Here is a 17,862-nt window from a genome sequence, read left to right as displayed (position 1 = left end):
AATAGGATTAATTGAGCCAGGGCAGTCAAGAGTTAATCCCCTACTGTATTGTTCTCTCTGTATTGTATTGCAGCTGAGAACAATAGATGAAGGGTATATGCTAATAAGCCTTGGTGCACCTAGGAGCAGCAGAGAAGCCAAGATAAGTGTGGCTCCATCTGTAGGTTGGTCTCTTCTGGTTCCACCTTTCCAGTCTCATGTCCTCCTCTTGTCTCCAGTGTCTTCAGGCCCTGGAATTCCTTCACTCTAATCAAGTCATCCATCGGGACATTAAGAGCGACAACATCCTACTGGGAATGGATGGCTCGGTGAAATTAAGTATGTTCACGCAACACGCTACATGCTATCAAATGTATTTCACATTTTTACATTTGTTACACTAATATGGTCTACGCCGTAATATATTTGATTAACCTTTGTAAACTGTCCGTACCCTGATCGGTAACTGTTCACTGCCTGGAAACAGCTGGAACCGGTCTGGATTGTTCGGATTGGTTCTCAAACCTGTCCAGCCCGCCACGCCCCTGACCATGGTTCTGCCAACTCCAAGCTGTGAAATGAAGGCCACTTACATGGTGCAGTGAGTGGAGGCGCACAGATTATGGTGCGGTCACTCCTGCCCTCGTCTGCCCGATGCGTCCTCTGCAGTAGGTGTGCCGTCTATGGCCAGCGCTACTTACACGCATTACAGATCTCCGGAAAACGTCATGTGTGAGGAACCCGACTCCGGAAATGTATTCATGTGTGTTGTATCTTTTCCTTCTAGCCGACTTCGGTTTTTGCGCCCAAATTACCCCGGAACAGAGTAAGCGCAGTACCATGGTAGGTACTCCCTATTGGATGGCCCCGGAGGTAGTCACCCGCAAAGCTTACGGCCCTAAAGTGGACATCTGGTCTCTGGGGATCATGGCCATAGAGATGATAGAGGGAGAACCTCCATACTTGAATGAAAATCCTCTGAGGGTAAGTGCCTCTGAAGCCTCGCTATACTCTGATCCCCCGTTACCAGGCTTGTACCATCCACATCCAGACACTCTGATCGCCCCACCGGCTTGTGAGGTGTAGACGGTGCGGACCAACTCATTTGTGGCTGATGGGTGCGTGTATGGTGGTGGGGGTAGGGGGGGGGGATTACACTAGCAAATATCTTATCTACATTTTGTACTTTACTGAAGCTTCGCATTAGAAATCTACTTTTTATTTGTTCCCCCTCCAGTATTGGGAGCAGACTGTTTATTGACTCATGACTGTGTTACGTAAACAGGCGCTGTATCTCATCGCCACGAACGGTACCCCGGAGCTTCAGAACCCAGAGAAGCTGTCTGTCACGTTCCGAGACTTCCTCAACCGATGCCTGGAGATGGACGTGGAGAAGAGGGGATCAGCCAGAGATTTGCTGGAGGTAAACCCCCCCCCTCCCTTTCCCATATCCAGAAATACCTGACCTCCAGTGCAGAACACTTCATCCTCTAAGCAAGATCCTTCTTATTTATGTAATGGGGGAAGGAGACGCCTGAATTACAGAAGCTTTGCATTGGCTGGGTGAGAGGGGGAATTCAATTAGGTGTGAGTTTGCATAAGGTGTGAAACTCCCACACCACGCTTATAAATTCACACACTTCGAGAGTTGCGTAGTTCAGTTGGAAATGACAATTGGCACTACTCCAAAAAGTGAGCTGGGAAAATAGCATGAAAAAGTGGAGAGGCTGTCTAGCCGCCAAATACGTGATAACTTCCTTATCAGAATCCTATAGAGGACTGGCAGTGGGCGTGAGGAAAGTACTGGACCTTTTTAAAAGGTGTCATATGGCTGATTTTGTGCATTTAAAAAAAAGAAAAGTAAAATAATGTAAAAAGCTTACGAAATTCATTTAATTGCAAAGGAATTGAACGATACATGCAAAAAAAAAAGTAGGAAAAAGGTGATTTAGGGGTAATTAGAGGCCATTATTTCTTTTCTAAAATCTAAAAAAACGACAAAAATCGATTTTTTTTTTTTTTCCATTGAAATACTTTAATTCAATTTGGGGTGAATAAACTACCGAAAAAGTTAATTTTGGGATACTTTGAGGCCATTAATTTAATTACGGACAGAAACAGGTGAATTTACATGGAAAAAGGAAGGGAACTGAATTGCAAATGTAATTCGCAATGCAAATTTGCATCGCGGTACCAAACTATCACCTGATTGACTCCCCCCCTAAACTCTTATAGGTAGCGCAATTACGTGTAAATTCCGGATCACCTCCCACAAATCTCCTCCTGATTATTCTCGTCTTATTGGCAGAGTGTCCCGTGTAAACGGCTTCTGTTTCTCCCCATCACTTTCCACAATAATAATTGTTTCACCGAACACTCCTCAGTGCTAGGTAACTGATGCCAGACTCTTAATCACCCACACGGGTCACTGCGGGTCCCCCATGCCGAAAATGGACCTACAGTACTTACTCGATTTACCCGATTAGGGTCTGGTGCTGCTCCCCTAATGCAGGTCGCTTAGTGATTGGAGACACTTAAACTGCCTTCGTTGTGATCTTTCCAAATAATAATTGGCCTTATAAATCCTGTTTAGTGTTTGGCATTGTTATAAATGGTGGTGCCGCTGCTTCTGTACCACGGTTTCTCTGTACATTTGTATGTCTTGACCAAATGACTGAAACTAAACAGCATATGGAGCTGTAATATGTAATCTCTGCAGGATAAGAGGCAATAGAACAAACCTTTCTATCTCCACATCCCACAGCTCCAAGCCTGCCAGGACATACTGAGACTTGTAGTTCCACGTTATCGGAGAGCCACTGACTATATTACAGCTTTTTTTCTAGTCTACTTTTGTAGTGGCGACCAGTACAGAAGTTGCCCATAGCAACCAGTCAGATTCTACCTAGCGTTTATAAAGTACAGTGAGTGGTTGCTATGGGCAACTTCACTCTTTATAAATTACAGATGATATATATAGACATTGGCTGCTGTGTGGATATTGGTAGCAGGGGATGTAGGACTGTCAGTCCTGTGCTGTATAGGAATTGTTACTCTCTCCTCCTGTGTGATGATATATAGACAGTGGCTGCTGTGTGGGTATTGGTAGCAGGTGATGTAGGACTGTCAGTCCTGTGCTGTATAGGAATGGTTACTCTCCCCCCTCCTGTGTGATGATATATAGACAGTGGCTGCTGTGTGGGTATTGGTAGCAGTTGATGTAGGACTGTCAGTCCTGTGCTGTATAGGAATGGTTACTCTCCCCCCTCCTGTGTGATGATATATAGACAGTGGCTGCTGTGTGGGTGTTGGTAGCAGGTGATGTAGGACTGTCAGTCCTGTGCTGTATAGGAATGGTTACTCTCCTCCTGTGTGATGATATATAGACAGTGGCTGCTGTGTGGGTATTGGTAGCAGGTGATGTAGGACTGTCAGTCCTGTGCTGTATAGGAATGGTTACTCTACTCCTGTGTGATGATATATAGACAGTGGCTGCTGTGTGGGTGTTGGTAGCAGGTGATGTAGGACTGTCAGTCCTGTGCTGTATAGGAATGGTTACTCTCCTCCTGTGTGATGATATATAGACAGTGGCTGCTGTGTGGGTGTTGGTAGCAGTTGATGTAGGACTGTCAGTCCTGTGCTGTATAGGAATGGTTACTCTCCTCCTGTGTGATGATATATAGACAGTGGCTGCTGTGTGGGTTTTGGTAGCAGGTGATGTAGGACTGTCAGTTCTGTGCTGTATAGGAATGGTTACTCTCTCCCTCCTGTGTGATGATATATAGACAGTAGGTATTGGTAGCAGGTGATGTAGGACTGCCAGTCCTGTGCTGTATAGGAATGGTTACTCTCTCCCTCCTGTGTGATGATATATAGACAGTGGCTGCTGTGTGGGTATTGGTAGCAGGTGATGTAGGACTGTCAGTCCTGTGCTGTATAGGAATGGTTACTCTCTCCTCCTGTGTGATGATATATAGACAGTGGCTGCTGTGTGGGTATTGGTAGCAGGTGATGTAGGACTGTCAGTCCTGTGCTGTATAGGAATGGTTACTCTCCTCCTGTGTGATGATATATAGACAGTGGCTGCTGTGTGGGTATTGGTAGTAGGTGATGTAGGACTGTCAGTCCTGTGCTGTATAGGAATGGTTACTCTCCTCCTGTGTGATGATATATAGACAGTGGGTATTGGTAGCAGGTGATGTAGGACTGTCAGTCCTGTGCTGTATAGGAATGGTTACTCTCCTCCTGTGTGATGATATATAGACAGTGGGTATTGGTAGCAGGTGATGTAGGACTGTCAGTCCTGTGCTGTATAGGAATGGTTACTCTCCTCCTGTGTGATGATATATAGACAGTGGGTTTTGGTAGCAGGTGATGTAGGACTGTGTGGGTATTGGTAGTGGGTGATGTAGGACTGCCAGTCCTGTGCTGTATAGGAATGGTTACTCTCTCCTCCTGTGTGATGATATATAGACAGTGGCTGCTGTGTGGGTATTGGTAGCAGGTGATGTAGGACTGCCAGTCCTGTGCTGTATAGGAATGGTTACTCTCCCCCCTCCTGTGTGATGATATATAGACAGTAGGTATTGGTAGCAGGTGATGTAGGACTGCCAGTCCTGTGCTTTATAGGAATGGTTACTCTCCCCCCTCCTGTGTGATGATATATAGACAGTGGCTGCTGTGTGGGTATTGGTAGCAGGTGATGTAGGACTGTCAGTCCTGTGCTGTATAGGAATGGTTACTCTCCTCCTGTGTGATGATATATAGACAGTGGCTGCTGTGTGGGTATTGGTAGTAGGTGATGTAGGACTGTCAGTCCTGTGCTGTATAGGAATGGTTACTCTCCTCCTGTGTGATGATATATAGACAGTGGGTATTGGTAGCAGGTGATGTAGGACTGTCAGTCCTGTGCTGTATAGGAATGGTTACTCTCTCCTCCTGTGTGATGATATATAGACAGTGGCTGCTGTGTGGGTATTGGTATTGGGTGATGTAGGACTGTCAGTCCTGTGCTGTATAGGAATGGTTACTCTCTCCTCCTGTGTGATGATATATAGACAGTGGCTGCTGTGTGGGTATTGGTAGCAGGTGATGTAGGACTGTGTGGGTATTGGTAGTGGGTGATGTAGGACTGTGTGGGTATTGGTAGTGGGTGATGTAGGACTGTGGGTATTGGTAGTGGGTGATGTAGGACTGTCAGTCCTGTGCTGTATAGGAATGGTTACTCTCTCCTCCTGTGTGATGATATATAGACAGTAGGTATTGGTAGCAGGGGATGTAGGACTGCCAGTCCTGTGCTGTATAGGAATGGTTACTCTCCCCTCCTGGGAGATGATATATAGACAGTGGCTGCTGTGTGGGTATTGGTAGCAGGTGATGTAGGACTGTCAGTCCTGTGCTGTATAGGAATGGTTACTCTCTCCCTCCTGTGTGATGATATATAGACAGTAGGTATTGGTAGCAGGGGATGTAGGACTGCCAGTCCTGTGCTGTATAGGAATGGTTACTCTCTCCTCCTGTGTGATGATATATAGACAGTGGCTGCTGTGTGGTTATTGGTAACAGGTGATGTATGACTGTCAGTCCTGTGCTGTATAGGAATGGTTACTCTCTCCTCCTGTGTGATGATAAATAGACAGTGGCTGCTGTGTGGGTTTTGGTAGCAGGTGATGTAGGACTGTGTGGGTATTGGTAGTGGGTGATGTAGGACTGTCAGTCCTGTGCTGTATAGGAATGGTTACTCTCCCCCTCCTGGGTGATGATATATAGACAGTGGCTGCTGTGTGGGTATTGGTAGTGGGTGATGTAGGACTGTCAGTCCTGTGCTGTATAGGAATGGTTACTCTCCCCCTCCTGTGTGATGATATATAGACAGTGGCTGCTGTGTGGGTATTGGTAGCAGGTGATGTAGGACTGCCAGTCCTGTGCTGTATAGGAATGGTTACTCTCCTCCTCCTGTGTGATGATATATATAGACAGTGGCTGCTGTGTGGGTATTGGTAGCAGGTGATGTAGGACTGTCAGTCCTGTGCTGTATAGGAATGGTTACTCTCTCCTCCTGTGTGATGATATATAGACAGTAGGTATTGGTAGTAGGTGATGTAGGACTGCCAGTCCGGTGCTGTATAGGAATGGTTACTCTCCCCCTCCTGTGTGATGATATATAGACAGTGGCTGCTGTGTGGGTATTGGTAGCAGGTGATGTAGGACTGTCAGTCCTGTGCTGTATAGGAATGGTTACTCTCCTCCTGTGTGATGATATATAGACAGCGGCTGCTGTGTGGGTATTGGTAGCAGTTGATGTAGGACTGCCAGTCCTGTGCTGTATATGAATGGTTACTCTCTCCTCCTGTGTGATGATAATATATAGACAGTGGCTCCTGTGTGGGTATTGGTAGCAGGTGATGTAGGACTGCCAGTCCTGTGCTGTATCGGAATGGTTACTCTCTCCTCCTGTGTGATGATATATAGACAGTGGCTGCTGTGTGGGTATTGGTAGCAGGTGATGTAGGACTGTCAGTCCTGTGCTGTATAGGAATGGTTACTCTCTCCTCCTGTGTGTTGATATATAGACAGTGGCTGCTGTGTGGGTATTGGTAGCAGGGGATGTAGGACTGTCAGTCCGGTGCTGTATAGGAATGGTTACTCTCCTCCTGTGTGATGATATATAGACAGTGGCTGCTGTGTGGGTATTGGTAGCAGTTGATGTAGGACTGTCAGTCCTGTGCTGTATAGGAATGGTTACTCTCCTCCTGTGTGATGATATATAGACAGTGGCTGCTGTGTGGGTATTGGTAGTAGGTGATGTAGGACTGTCAGTCCTGTGCTGTATAGGAATGGTTACTCTACTCCTGTGTGATGATATATAGACAGTGGCTGCTGTGTGGGTATTGGTAGCAGTTGATGTAGGACTGTCAGTCCTGTGCTGTATAGGAATGGTTACTCTCCTCCTGTGTGATGATATATAGACAGTGGCTGCTGTGTGGGTATTGGTAGTAGGTGATGTAGGACTGTCAGTCCTGTGCTGTATAGGAATGGTTACTCTCCTCCTGTGTGATGATATATAGACAGTGGCTGCTGTGTGGGTATTGGTAGCAGGTGATGTAGGACTGCCAGTCCTGTGCTGTATAGGAATGGTTACTCTCTCCTCCTGTGTGATGATATATAGACAGTAGGTATTGGTAGCAGGTGATGTAGGACTGCCAGTCCTGTGCTGTATAGGAATGGTTACTCTCCCCCCTCCTGTGTGATGATATATAGACAGTGGCTGCTGTGTGGGTATTGGTAGCAGGTGATGTAGGACTGCCAGTCCTGTGCTGTATAGGAATGGTTACTCTCTCCTCCTGTGTGATGATATATAGACAGTGGCTGCTGTGTGGGTATTGGTAGCAGGTGATGTAGGACTGCCAGTCCTGTGCTGTATAGGAATGGTTACTCTCCCCCCTCCTGTGTGATGATATATAGACAGTAGGTATTGGTAGCAGGTGATGTAGGACTGCCAGTCCTGTGCTTTATAGGAATGGTTACTCTCCCCCCTCCTGTGTGATGATATATAGACAGTGGCTGCTGTGTGGGTATTGGTAGCAGGTGATGTAGGACTGTCAGTCCTGTGCTGTATAGGAATGGTTACTCTCTCCTCCTGTGTGATGATATATAGACAGTAGGTATTGGTAGTAGGTGATGTAGGACTGCCAGTCCTGTGCTGTATAGGAATGGTTACTCTCCCCCTCCTGTGTGATGATATATAGACAGTGGCTGTTGTGTGGGTATTGGTAGCAGGTGATGTAGGACTGTCAGTCCTGTGCTGTATAGGAATGGTTACTCTCTCCCTCCTGTGTGATGATATATAGACAGTGGCTGCTGTGTGGGTATTGGTAGCAGTTGATGTAGGACTGTCAGTCCTGTGCTGTATAGGAATGGTTACTCTCCCCCTCCTGTGTGATGATATATAGACAGTGGCTGCTGTGTGGGTATTGGTAGCAGGTGATGTAGGACTGTCAGTCCTGTGCTGTATAGGAATGGTTACTCTCCCCCTCCTGTGTGATGATATATAGACAGTGGCTGCTGTGTGGGTATTGGTAGCAGGTGATGTAGGACTGCCAGTCCTGTGCTGTATAGGAATGGTTACTCTCCCCTCCTGGGAGATGATATATAGACAGTGGCTGCTGTGTGGGTATTGGTAGCAGGTGATGTAGGACTGTCAGTCCTGTGCTGTATAGGAATGGTTACTCTCTCCCTCCTGTGTGATGATATATAGACAGTAGGTATTGGTAGCAGGGGATGTAGGACTGCCAGTCCTGTGCTGTATAGGAATGGTTACTCTCTCCTCCTGTGTGATGATATATAGACAGTGGCTGCTGTGTGGTTATTGGTAGCAGGTGATGTAGGACTGTCAGTCCTGTGCTGTATAGGAATGGTTACTCTCTCCTCCTGTGTGATGATATATAGACAGTGGCTGCTGTGTGGGTTTTGGTAGCAGGTGATGTAGGACTGTGTGGGTATTGGTAGTGGGTGATGTAGGACTGTCAGTCCTGTGCTGTATAGGAATGGTTACTCTCCCCCTCCTGGGTGATGATATATAGACAGTGGCTGCTGTGTGGGTATTGGTAGTGGGTGATGTAGGACTGTCAGTCCTGTGCTGTATAGGAATGGTTACTCTCCCCCTCCTGTGTGATGATATATAGACAGTGGCTGCTGTGTGGGTATTGGTAGCAGGTGATGTAGGACTGCCAGTCCTGTGCTGTATAGGAATGGTTACTCTCCCCCCTCCTGTGTGATGATATATAGACAGTGGCTGCTGTGTGGGTATTGGTAGCAGGGGATGTAGGACTGTCAGTCCTGTGCTGTATAGGAATGGTTACTCTCCCCCTCCTGTGTGATGATATATAGACAGTGGCTGCTGTGTGGGTATTGGTAGCAGGTGATGTAGGACTGTCAGTCCTGTGCTGTATAGGAATGGTTACTCTCCTCCTGTGTGATGATATATAGACAGTGGCTGCTGTGTGGGTATTGGTAGCAGTTGATGTAGGACTGCCAGTCCTGTGCTGTATAGGAATGGTTACTCTCTCCTCCTGTGTGTTGATATATAGACAGTGGCTGCTGTGTGGGTATTGGTAGCAGGGGATGTAGGACTGTCAGTCCGGTGCTGTATAGGAATGGTTACTCTCCTCCTGTGTGATGATATATAGACAGTGGCTGCTGTGTGGGTATTGGTAGCAGTTGATGTAGGACTGTCAGTCCTGTGCTGTATAGGAATGGTTACTCTCCTCCTGTGTGATGATATATAGACAGTGGCTGCTGTGTGGGTATTGGTAGCAGGTGATGTAGGACTGCCAGTCCTGTGCTGTATAGGAATGGTTACTCTCCCCCCTCCTGTGTGATGATATATAGACAGTGGCTGCTGTGTGGGTATTGGTAGCAGTTGATGTAGGACTGCCAGTCCTGTGCTGTATAGGAATGGTTACTCTCCCCCCTCCTGTGTGATGATATATAGACAGTGGCTGCTGTGTGGGTATTGGTAGCAGTTGATGTAGGACTGTCAGTCCTGTGCTGTATAGGAATGGTTACTCTCCTCCTGTGTGATGATATATAGACAGTGGCTGCTGTGTGGGTATTGGTAGTAGGTGATGTAGGACTGTCAGTCCTGTGCTGTATAGGAATGGTTACTCTCCTCCTGTGTGATGATATATAGACAGTGGCTGCTGTGTGGGTATTGGTAGCAGGTGATGTAGGACTGTCAGTCCTGTGCTGTATAGGAATGGTTACTCTACTCCTGTGTGATGATATATAGACAGTGGCTGCTGTGTTGGTATTGGTAGCAGTTGATGTAGGACTGTCAGTCCTGTGCTGTATAGGAATGGTTACTCTCCCCTCCTGTGTGATGATATATAGACAGTGGCTGCTGTGTGGGTATTGGTAGCAGTTGATGTAGGACTGCCAGTCCTGTGCTGTATAGGAATGGTTACTCTCCTCCTCCTGTGTGATGATATATAGACAGTAGGTATTGGTAGCAGGTGATGTAGGACTGCCAGTCCTGTGCTGTATAGGAATGATTACTCTCTCCTCCTGTGTGATGATATATAGACAGTGGCTGCTGTGTGGGTATTGGTAGCAGGGGATGTAGGACTGTCAGTCCTGTGCTGTATAGGAATGATTACTCTCCCCCTCCTGTGTGATGATATATAGACAGTGGCTGCTGTGTGGGTATTGGTAGCAGTTGATGTAGGACTGCCAGTCCTGTGCTGTATAGGAATGGTTACTCTCCTCCTGTGTGATGATATATAGACAGTAGGTATTGGTAGCAGGTGATGTAGGACTGCCAGTCCTGTGCTGTATAGGAATGATTACTCTCTCCTCCTGTGTGATGATATATAGACAGTGGCTGCTGTGTGGGTATTGGTAGCAGGTGATGTAGGACTGTCAGTCCTGTGCTGTATAGGAATGGTTACTCTCCCCCTCCTGTGTGATGATATATAGACAGTGGCTGCTGTGTGGGTGTTGGTAGCAGGTGATGTAGGACTGCCAGTCCTGTGCTGTATAGGAATGGTTACTCTCCCCCTCCTGTGTGACGTCTGGCATTTAGTGTTTCCTGCATTGCTGGGAACAGGTGGACGGACTTCTGTTCACACTGTCTCCTGCCAGTCATGAGGAGAACACTATATAAATAGACTCTTGTTTTACATGACAGTGGTGCCTAAAACCCAGCAGGTTACATCCGCTCCATACACTGGGCCGGAAAGCGCACAGTTCCCCCTAATAACCGGTGACTGGACTGGCAGCATCTTATTCTGCAGTATACTGGATGGACGGTTAGTAGAACAGACCTCCGTGTGTTCCGCTCAGCGTGCCAGTGAAAGCATCGAGTCTCTAGCTATGGAGATAATGTATAAGATGGCAAGTGATATACCGCATAACGATGACAGACTTCCCAGACAGTGCCGGACAGATGAATTGCCTGCTATGGGGCAGATACCAGTCATTGCATTAATGTAACTGCCATTATCCCGCAGTGTTACATATGAGTATATAATGCTGACCACAGAGCAGGTGCAGAATAAAGGTGTAAGCTGGAACTATACATACTATGGAAATAGAATTATTATTTCTTATTACTAGACACTGACTGTGTGCGGATTACAGGATCACTGCACATACCTGTGCGTCTCGTCTGGGCCGGTATTATCTCATTTATTAATGATGTGCAGTAATTAGATCTTTAGTTCAATGTTAATCGTTTGCAAAGTTGCAAGATAAACCAGGGCGGTGTTATCCGTCTGTGCGATCCCTCGGGAAGTACGAACACGGATATCGTGTGTGTGTGTGTGTGTGTGTGTGTGGTCTTCGTACAGAACACGGGTGTTAAAGTGTGGACCATGCCTTATCCACAGTGATATATAATGTTATATGTTACTTTTTTTTAAATATATTTTTTCTAGTAGGCGTAGGAAAGAAAGCTCTGCATTATACTGTATGTCTGCCCTGTGTTACACAGGCACTAAGGAGGCTCATGGTTTATAGGATTTCAGTGTTTTCTGACCGTTTAAAAAGAGAACATCACCCAAATCTTAAAACATGGGATTAATGTAATTTACTTACCTGGATCCCATGACACGTATCAGTCTGGGCAGAGCTGATTTTCTGCTGTCAGACATGATGCAGATTGTCAGAGCCCATCCCTGAGATTCTCCTCCGGGGGTACTAAATCATCTCCGGCCCGCACGTTCATGGCGTCTTGGCATCCAGAGAAGCCTGGAAGTGAGATTTTCCGTGTTTCGAATGTGTGAAAAGCCCCTGGCCAGGGAAGGGTTAAGTAGGGATTTTTATCCATCATGGATGTTGTGTATAACAAACAATAAGATCATCTTATAGGGTGGTATTCATGTGACCGGAGGTCGGGAGACCGACTGTCACATGACCTCCACCAACATCCCACCCCCACACTATCCCGATGGTCGGCATGCTGACCAACAGGGACTATTTCCACTCGTGGGTGTCCACGACAATCCGGCGTTACCCTCTGCTGCGCTGTGAGCGCGGGAATCCGGCGTTACCCTCTGCTGCGCTGTGAGCGCGGGAATCCGGCGTTACCCTCTGCTGCGCTGTGAGCGTGGGGATCCAGCGTTACCCTCTGCTGCTCCGTGAGCGCGGGGATCCGGCGTTACCCTCTGCTGCGCTGTGAGCGCAGGGATCCGGCGTTACCCTCTGCTGCGCGGGGATCCGGCGTTACCCTCTGCTGCGCTGTGAGCGCGGGGATTCGGCGTTACCCTCTGCTGCTCTGTGAGCGCGGGGATTCGGCGTTACCCTCTGCTGCTCTGTGAGCGCGGGGATTCGGCGTTACCCTCTGCTGCTCTGTGAGCGCGGGGATTCGGCGTTACCCTCTGCTGCTCTGTGAGCGCGGGGATTCGGCGTTACCCTCTGCTGCTCTGTGAGCGCGGGGATTCGGCGTTACCCTCTGCTGCGCTGTGAGCGCGGGGACTCGGCGTTACCCTCTGCTGCGCTGTGAGCGCGGGGACTCGGCGTTACCCTCTGCTGCGCTGTGAGCGCGGGGACTCGGCGTTACCCTCTGCTGCGCTGTGAGCGCGGGGATTCGGCGTTACCCTCTGCTGCGCTGTGAGCGCGGGGGTTCGGCGTTACCCTCTGCTGCTCTGTGAGCGCGGGGATTCGGCGTTACCCTCTGCTGCTCTGTGAGCGCGGGGATCCGGTGTTACCCACTACTGTGATGTAAATACGGGGGACCAGCGTAACCCACTGCTGTGCCGTGAGCGTGGGGGTTTCGGTGTTTCCCAGTGCTACGCTGTAAGCTCAGGGGTCCGGCGTAACCTACTTCTGCATTTTAATGTTAAACATTGATCACAGAACATATTTCTGTATTAAACCTTGACCACAAAAATGAAGCTTGGAGAGAAATAAAGTACCAACCAATCAGCTTCTGTCATGTTACAGACTGTGGGGTATATGCAATTCGTTTTTTAATTCGACAGTCACACACCCTCCCGCGGGGACCCGAATTCGACATATTCATATCCCGCTGTCGAAAAACGGACCTATTGACGATAGTGTGCGTCCTGGATTCGACTTCATGGACGGCACAAAAGTGTTTAAAAAACCCTGAAAAAAATGCGCGGGATCCCCCCTCCTAAGCATAACCAGCCTCGGGCTCTTTGAGCCGGTCCTGGTTGTAAAAATCCGTGGGGAAAAATGAAAGGGGATCCCCCCTATTTTAACAACCAGCACCGGGCTCTGCGTCCGGTCCTGGTGCAAAAAATACGGGGGACAAAAGACGTAGGGCTCCCCCGTATTTTTCACACCAGCACCGGGCTCCACTAGCTGGAGAGATAATGCCACAGCCAGGGGACACTTTTATACCGGTCCCTGCGGCTGTGGCATTAAATCCCCAACTAGTCACCCCTGGCCGGGGTACCCTGGAGGAGTGGGGACCCCTTAAATCAAGGGGTCCCCCCCTCCAGCCATCCAAGGGCCAGGGGGTGAAGCCCGAGGCTGTCCAAAACCCCCCCTTCCCCCCACCACCATCCAAGGGCGGCGGATGGGAGGCTGATAGCCAAGTGTCAAAAAAAAGAATATTGTTTTTTGTAGCAGAACTACAAGTCCCAGCAAGCCTCCCCCGCAAGCTGGTACTTGGAGAACCACAAGTACCAGCATGCGGGGGGGGAAACGGGCCCACTGGTACCTGTAGTTCTACTACAAAAAAAATACCCAAATAAAAACAGTACACACACACACCGTGACAGTATAACTTTATTACATACATGCACACCGACACACACATGCTTACCTATGTTGACATGAAGCAGTCAGTCCTCTTCACCAGTAGAATCCACGGGTCAGGTGGCGCACTCGAGATACAATGTAGCACATAGGCGCTCCATTGTATCCAATGGTGGGAACTTTGCGTCAGCGGTTAAGGTTACTCGCGGTCAACCGCTGACCGGAAAGTTCCCACCATTGAATATAATGAAGCGCCTATGTGCTATGCGCCGCCTGAAAGCTCAGACGCGCACAGCCAATCAGGAGAGTGCCACGACGTGGCGCTCCCTGATTGGCTGAAGGGACCCTCTTTGACAGCAGTCACGGGGGGTCCTGGCAGTCAAGGAAAGGAGTCCCATGTGTAAACATGGGACCCCTTTCAGTGCGTGGATCGGGTTTTGCGTTTTATTATTTTGCCAAGTACGTGGATTACAAACTCTGAAGAGGACAGATCTACACTGGATTGTTGTGAGTATAATTTTATTTACAGGTAAACCGTAGATTCTACTGGTGAAAAGGACCGACTGCTTTGTGTCAACATAGGTAAGTATGTGTGTATGTAGGTGTGCATGTATGTAATAAAGTTATACTGTCACGGTGTGTGTGTACGGTTTTTATTTGGGTATTTTTTTTGTAGTAGAACTACAGGTACCAGTGGGCCCGTTTCGCCTCCGCATGCTGGTACTTGTGGTTCTCCAAGTACCAGCTTGCGGGGGGAGGCTTGCTGGGACTTGTAGTTCTGCTAAAAAAAAAATATATATTCCTTTTTTTTTTTACACTTGGCCATCAGCCCCCCATCCGCAGCCCTTGTATGGGGGGGGACAGCCTCGGGCTTCACTCCTGGCCCTTGGATGGCTGAAGGATGGCTGGAGGGGGGGGACGGGGACACCCCTTGATTTAAGGGGTCCCCACTCCAGGGTACCCCGGGTGACTAGTTGGGGATTTAATGCCACGGCCGCAGGGATCGGTATAAAAGTGTCCCCCGGCTGTGGCACTATCTCTCTAGCTAGTGGAGCCCGGTGCTGGTGTGAAAAATACGGGGGACACCTACGTCTTTTGTCCCCCGTATTTTTTGCACCAGGACTGGACGCAGAGCCCGGTGCTGGTTGTTAAAATATGGGGGATCCCCTGTCATTTCCCCCCCCCCCCCCCGTATTTTTACAACCAGGACCGGCTCAAAGAGCCCGAGGCTGGTTATGCTTAGGAGGGGGGACCCCACGCATTTTTTTTTTCAGGATTTTAACCCATTCCCACCCCTTCCAACTGAAAAACATGCTCTGATCTCTCCATATTATTTTAGTCAGTAAAAAAATATAAAAATATTCTTTTAAAAAATCTATTAAATAATACTTGTGGCTCCTAATAGGCAAACCAAGTAGATAATCCCTTCTAATATAAATAGATATGCTATTAGCAACAAAAAACCCCCCCAAAAAAACATGTTTTTAAAAATTTTTATTAGATCACGCCAGCAAAATGAGGCGGCCTGAAATTGACTAAATGACTGTCGAAAAGCACTGTTGTCGAATCGACATTCTTCAATTGAATATACTTCTGTCGAAAAGCCGCATTTTTACCATTGCAGACATGTCGAATTTGACAAATGTCGAATTGCAAAAAGTCGAATCTGAAACGGCCTTTTTTTTTTTTGTAGAAAAGTACTGTATTGCGTTGTCGAATCAGTTTTTTTTTTGTCAAATGCCTCGTTTTTCGACATTTGCGGCAATTTGACCGCAATTGCATATGGCCCTGTGTCTGAAAAATGACCGGCGCAGACTGGTTGGTAGTTTATCTCTCTCCGCACTTTCATGCATCTCCGCCAAGGTCACAATAAGTAACCAGGAACGGCTTGCAATAGTACAGACAATAGTGTGGCGTGATTCTGATATCTGCAAACGAGGCGTGCGGTGTAGAAAGCCGCCTGTATCATGCTTGGGTGTGGTATTGAAAGTCGACAGTAACTAGGTAGACAGGGTGTCTAGGTCAACATGTTCTAGGTCGACAGGTCAAAAGGTCGACATGAGTTTTTAATGTTATTTTGGTGTAGTTTTCCTCGTAGAGTGACCGGGAACCCCAATTAGTGCACCGCATCCCCTCGCATGGCTCGCTTCGCTCGCCATGCATCGGTCATAGTGCCTTCGCTCGGCACAGATTACCGTTCCAATCGTAGTCCACGTGGATCGTTAAGTATGAAAAGGTTCAAAAAAAGAAAAAAATTGTGAAAAACTCATGTCGACCTTTTGACCTGTCGACCTAGAACATATCGACCTAAAGACCCTGTCGACCTAGACACCCTGTCGACCTTTTGACCTGTTGACCTAGACACCCTGTCGACCTAGTGACTGTCGACCAACAGTGGTCGACCTAGACATTGTCGACCTAGTTACTGTCGACTTTCAATCCGGATCCCATCATGCCTATACATACGATTGGGCATAGAACGAACTGACGCAATGTTCTCTCCGGTGATGGATCACTCTTGCGGTGAAATAGACGTTTGTGGGCAGTAAATGGACCGACACCATGGAATCGCGCAGAACTTTTCCGTCTTGCGAGCATGCAAGCCTTGCTCGTTCATAGCGGGCGGAGATGGGGCACCCGTTTCTGATGGATTTCTGGCATCCAGCATGGAGAGGGCAGAAGTCCTGATACTAATACATAGGGCGGAATTCAATTGTTTTTCGGCCAGCAGCCAGTAGATGGTGCCCAAACGGATCTATTCAATTCTAGCTCCGTTCCTTTCGTCACATTACACAGTAAATCAATTGAATATCGCCCATTATCTCTATTTTAATGTTCACTTAAGATGATTTCCGGATATTAATTTGTGTTTTAAAGTGTCCAACCAATACCCCCAGATATTCCTTTCTATACTGCTTGCAGTCCATGGTTGTAGGATTTGCCTGTTGAGCATATAGCAGAAACCTGCCAGGGAGTAATATGTGGGTTATAGCCTGCAGGTCTCTGTTGTGAGGTGTTGCTCATAGTATTGCGGGGTGATATATACCCTTTAATCGTTCCTATAAAGTGACGTGCCTTTTCGGGATCTTTTTGTAGTATAATATACGTTGTGTATTTGCTCATGTACATAGCATAACTTCCAGATGTAGCCTAGTACTCCGCTACATTCTAATGCGTCTCTCCTGATTTCCTTTTCCCCTGCAGCACCCGTTCCTGAAGATCGCCAAACCCCTGTCTAGCCTGACGCCTCTGATACTGGCTGCTAAGGAAGCCACGAAGAGCACCCGCTAACCGATGATGAAGCCTGAATCTTCATTTTGCGGACTCCTGGCCCGTGCTCTTGTTCAGCCGCCGTCTCCCGGGTCATGAAGCTGCTGGACCCCGGGAGTGAGCAATACAAGCGCACACTGCTCTTAGCGGGCCCCGCGGGGCCTTCTCTGGACACTTACAGAGAGAACTGTGAACACTGTTTTATATGTGACAAACACAGGGTTTTGTAAAAGTCTTTTAACTGTACTTTTTTTTTTTTTCTTTTTCATTGTTACAATTTGGAGCTTTGACTATTGATGATCCAAATAAATGAAACCAACTTGTTCTCATATTCTTCAAATGCATTTCTCTGTACGAAGCAGTATAGACCCCAGACATCTCCAAGCCGCGGTCAGTTCTGGAATTAGCGGATCATTGCTTGAGGCTCATTAATCCGGTCAGTAAGTCTCCTTCATAATTATTTAGCAGGGTGTTTAGGGGGGGTTGCTGGGGCTCTGTCTCCTGCAAGCCAAGAAATATTGGGGCAGATGTATTAAGGCTGGAGACGGCATAAGGAAGTGATAAACCAGTGATAAGTGCAAGGTGATAACGCACCAGCCAATCAGCGACTAACTGTTAGTTTACATATTGGCGCTGATTGGCTGGTGCGTTTATCACCTTGCACTCATCACTGGTTTATCATTTCCTTATGCCTTCTCCAGGTTAATACATCTGCCCCATTGAGAGAGAGACTCCTCTCACTTATATTATATTCTGTAATATAGGGATCTATTTACTAAGCCTTGGATGGAGATAAAGTGCCAGCAAATCATTTCCTACCTGCCATGTTACAGGCTGGGTTTGAAAAATGACAGTTAGGAGCTGATTGGCTGGTACTTCATCTCTGTC

At 47.7% G+C, this 17,862-nt stretch overlaps 1 protein-coding gene across 2 annotated transcripts in view; it reads left to right on the top strand.

The window, feature by feature from the left end:
* The window catches only part of PAK1 (p21 (RAC1) activated kinase 1), a 102,580-nt gene extending 85,275 nt beyond the window's left edge, over positions 1-17,305 (top strand). For both annotated transcript variants that reach the window (XM_063951282.1, XM_063951281.1), the window contains 4 exons: positions 219-318; positions 767-963; positions 1,265-1,402; positions 16,909-17,305. In XM_063951282.1, coding sequence (XP_063807352.1) covers positions 219-318; positions 767-963; positions 1,265-1,402; positions 16,909-16,995 — 522 coding nt within the window. In that variant the 3' untranslated portion in view covers positions 16,996-17,305. The remainder of the gene's footprint in view (positions 1-218; positions 319-766; positions 964-1,264; positions 1,403-16,908) is intronic.
* Positions 17,306-17,862: the final 557 nt, after the last annotated feature.

The sequence above is a fragment of the Pseudophryne corroboree genome, chromosome 2 (genome assembly GCF_028390025.1).
Source record: "Pseudophryne corroboree isolate aPseCor3 chromosome 2, aPseCor3.hap2, whole genome shotgun sequence".
Taxonomy (NCBI): domain Eukaryota; kingdom Metazoa; phylum Chordata; class Amphibia; order Anura; family Myobatrachidae; genus Pseudophryne; species Pseudophryne corroboree.
Note: the sequence above shows the minus strand (reverse complement) of the source record. Positions and strands in the feature narration are given on the sequence as shown.